This window comes from Eurytemora carolleeae, unplaced genomic scaffold (genome assembly GCF_000591075.1).
Source record: "Eurytemora carolleeae unplaced genomic scaffold, Eaff_2.0 scaffold238, whole genome shotgun sequence".
NCBI lineage: Eukaryota > Metazoa > Arthropoda > Copepoda > Calanoida > Temoridae > Eurytemora > Eurytemora carolleeae.
In genome coordinates, this window is record NW_019396256.1 from 61,391 (window position 1) to 63,390 (window position 2,000).

At 32.9% G+C, this 2,000-nt stretch overlaps 1 protein-coding gene across 1 annotated transcript; it reads left to right on the top strand.

Annotated features, from left to right (window-relative positions):
* The first annotated feature begins 258 nt into the window (after window positions 1-258).
* On the top strand, window positions 259-1,472 carry LOC111699495 (elongation factor 1-delta). Its single transcript, XM_023470182.1, has 2 exons — window positions 259-352; window positions 845-1,472. The coding sequence occupies exon 2, from the start codon at window positions 856-858 to the stop codon at window positions 1,372-1,374; it is 519 nt and encodes a 172-aa protein (XP_023325950.1). The 5' UTR covers window positions 259-352; window positions 845-855; the 3' UTR covers window positions 1,375-1,472.
* The last annotated feature ends 528 nt before the right edge of the window (window positions 1,473-2,000 follow it).

Sequence of the window (2,000 nt, forward strand, 5' to 3'; positions counted from 1 at the left end):
TAAATGCTGAAACTATTGCACAGTGTACAACCTCACCATGTGTAATTTCTAGCAGGATGTACCTTTACTACATTCAGCATAAATTTAAATAATGATTTTAAATTACTTAATAATTGCGCATTTCTTCGCAGATATATAATCAAAACTGCTGAAGTAAAATAATTGTATACGCTAAATTAATGAAAATAATAAGTATCTAACGTATCTTCTCTGTATTACGCATGTTAGTGACAAATATGACGCAGTTCTCTTCTTACTACGATGTATAAGTTGACCGCTGACTGGTATATAAACTACCAAGTTACTTAATCTTTATAGTTATCTACCCACCCTGGATATACACAGAACTAAGGTAAACATCCCGAAGACTTCGCGCCTTTCATATATATCTAAATTTAACCGTTAGAAATAGTCCTAACATTTCATTTGTAAATCGTAATATCTATACAAGCATTTCGAAATAACGAACATGTTGTTCAAAATGTTGAACAGAACATGCTACAAATATTTGTATCCTTACCAAAAGTTAAGTTAATTCATTTTCTGTTGTTTCATTAGTAGTGAATTTTTAAGTCACTTTTCAGCTTAGTCCGTTTAAGCTACAAACTCTGCCAGATCAAAAAGTCTTAATCTTTAAATCTCAAAGGTTTATTCAAAGGAATTTGAAAATGTGTGGTCCCAATTCCTTTGCAAAGTGCTTTTCAATTCAGATTTCGAGATTTTGTGGTGATTTATTGAGTTTTAATTAAATTTGATTTTATTCAAGTAGAAACATCTAATGTTTCAAAAGTTTATTTAGAAAACAGTTTGGTAACTAAAGAATAATAAAATATTTTTGTTCTAGAAAACGAGAAGATGCCACTTCAAGCTAAGCTAAGATCCTTGGACCATGAGATTGCTCAGTTGAATATTGCTACCAGAGATCTCCAAAACCTCGTCAAGGGGATGGAAAGTCGAGTTATATCACTAGAAGGTGGAGAACCCAACGAGAAGATGGTGAAGATGGAGAAGGAGGAGAAGGAAGAGAAGGATGACCCCGAGAAGGTTAGAATAACCACCAAGAACATCAAGGAGTATGTGGATAAGATGTGCAAACATCCAACCATCGCCAAGACCTCCGTCCTATTCGACATTATGCCCTGCGACAGCGAAACCGACCTTGAAGAGATGTTAGAGAAGGTTCGAGAAATCAAAATGGCGGGTTTACTCTGGGGCTCCAGTCGCAGATTACCGGTAGGGTTTGGTATTGACAAGATGCAGCTGATGTGTACGGTGGAAGACGACAAGGTTTCAATTGAAGAACTTTGCGAAAAGATGGAGGCATTCAAAGATCTGGTTCAATCAGCTGAAGTTTCTGTAATGAATAAAATTTAAACATTAGTTTATGCATAAAATTAGATACAATTTTTTGCTTTTTTATTTCTAAATAACAAGTTCATGTTCGAAATCCTAATAAAATTGGAAAAAAATAAGTTTGTAAATTTTTGGACAAATCTGAAACTATAGATCGAAAAACCCGTAGCCCAACTTGTAATTCTAGAAAAGTTAAGGACAATTACATAAACGAATATATATGTAATAAGTCTTTTATAAAACACATCGAGTTTTTTTATAATAACCATGAAAGACTTAAATGTAAAATTATAATTAATCTATATATAAATTTGGCTTGTCTGTCTGTTTGTCTGTCTGTCTGTTTGTATCCAATAAACGTCAAAACGGCTGAACCGATCGGGCCCAATTTTTTTGTGGGACATCTAGGGACCCCAGGGAAGGTTTATGAATGATTGAAATTTTAAATATTTGTCTCCATCGAAATTCGATCTTTATTAAATTTTTCAAAATTTTGAAAATCCACGAATTTTTTTGTGAAAATCCGCGAATTATTTTTGTTTTGTTTTACGATGTACACAAAGAGAACATGTTCACAATTAATTTAGAATTAAGGGCAGTTTTATAAAAACGGAAAAAGCAAAATACAAAAAGTTCGTCTAAAAAAA

Excerpts from the sequence above, each read along its gene's own strand:
- LOC111699495 (XM_023470182.1), top strand. The coding sequence starts at position 856 with ATGCCACTTCAAGCTAAGCTAAGATCCTTGGACCATGAGATTGCTCAG.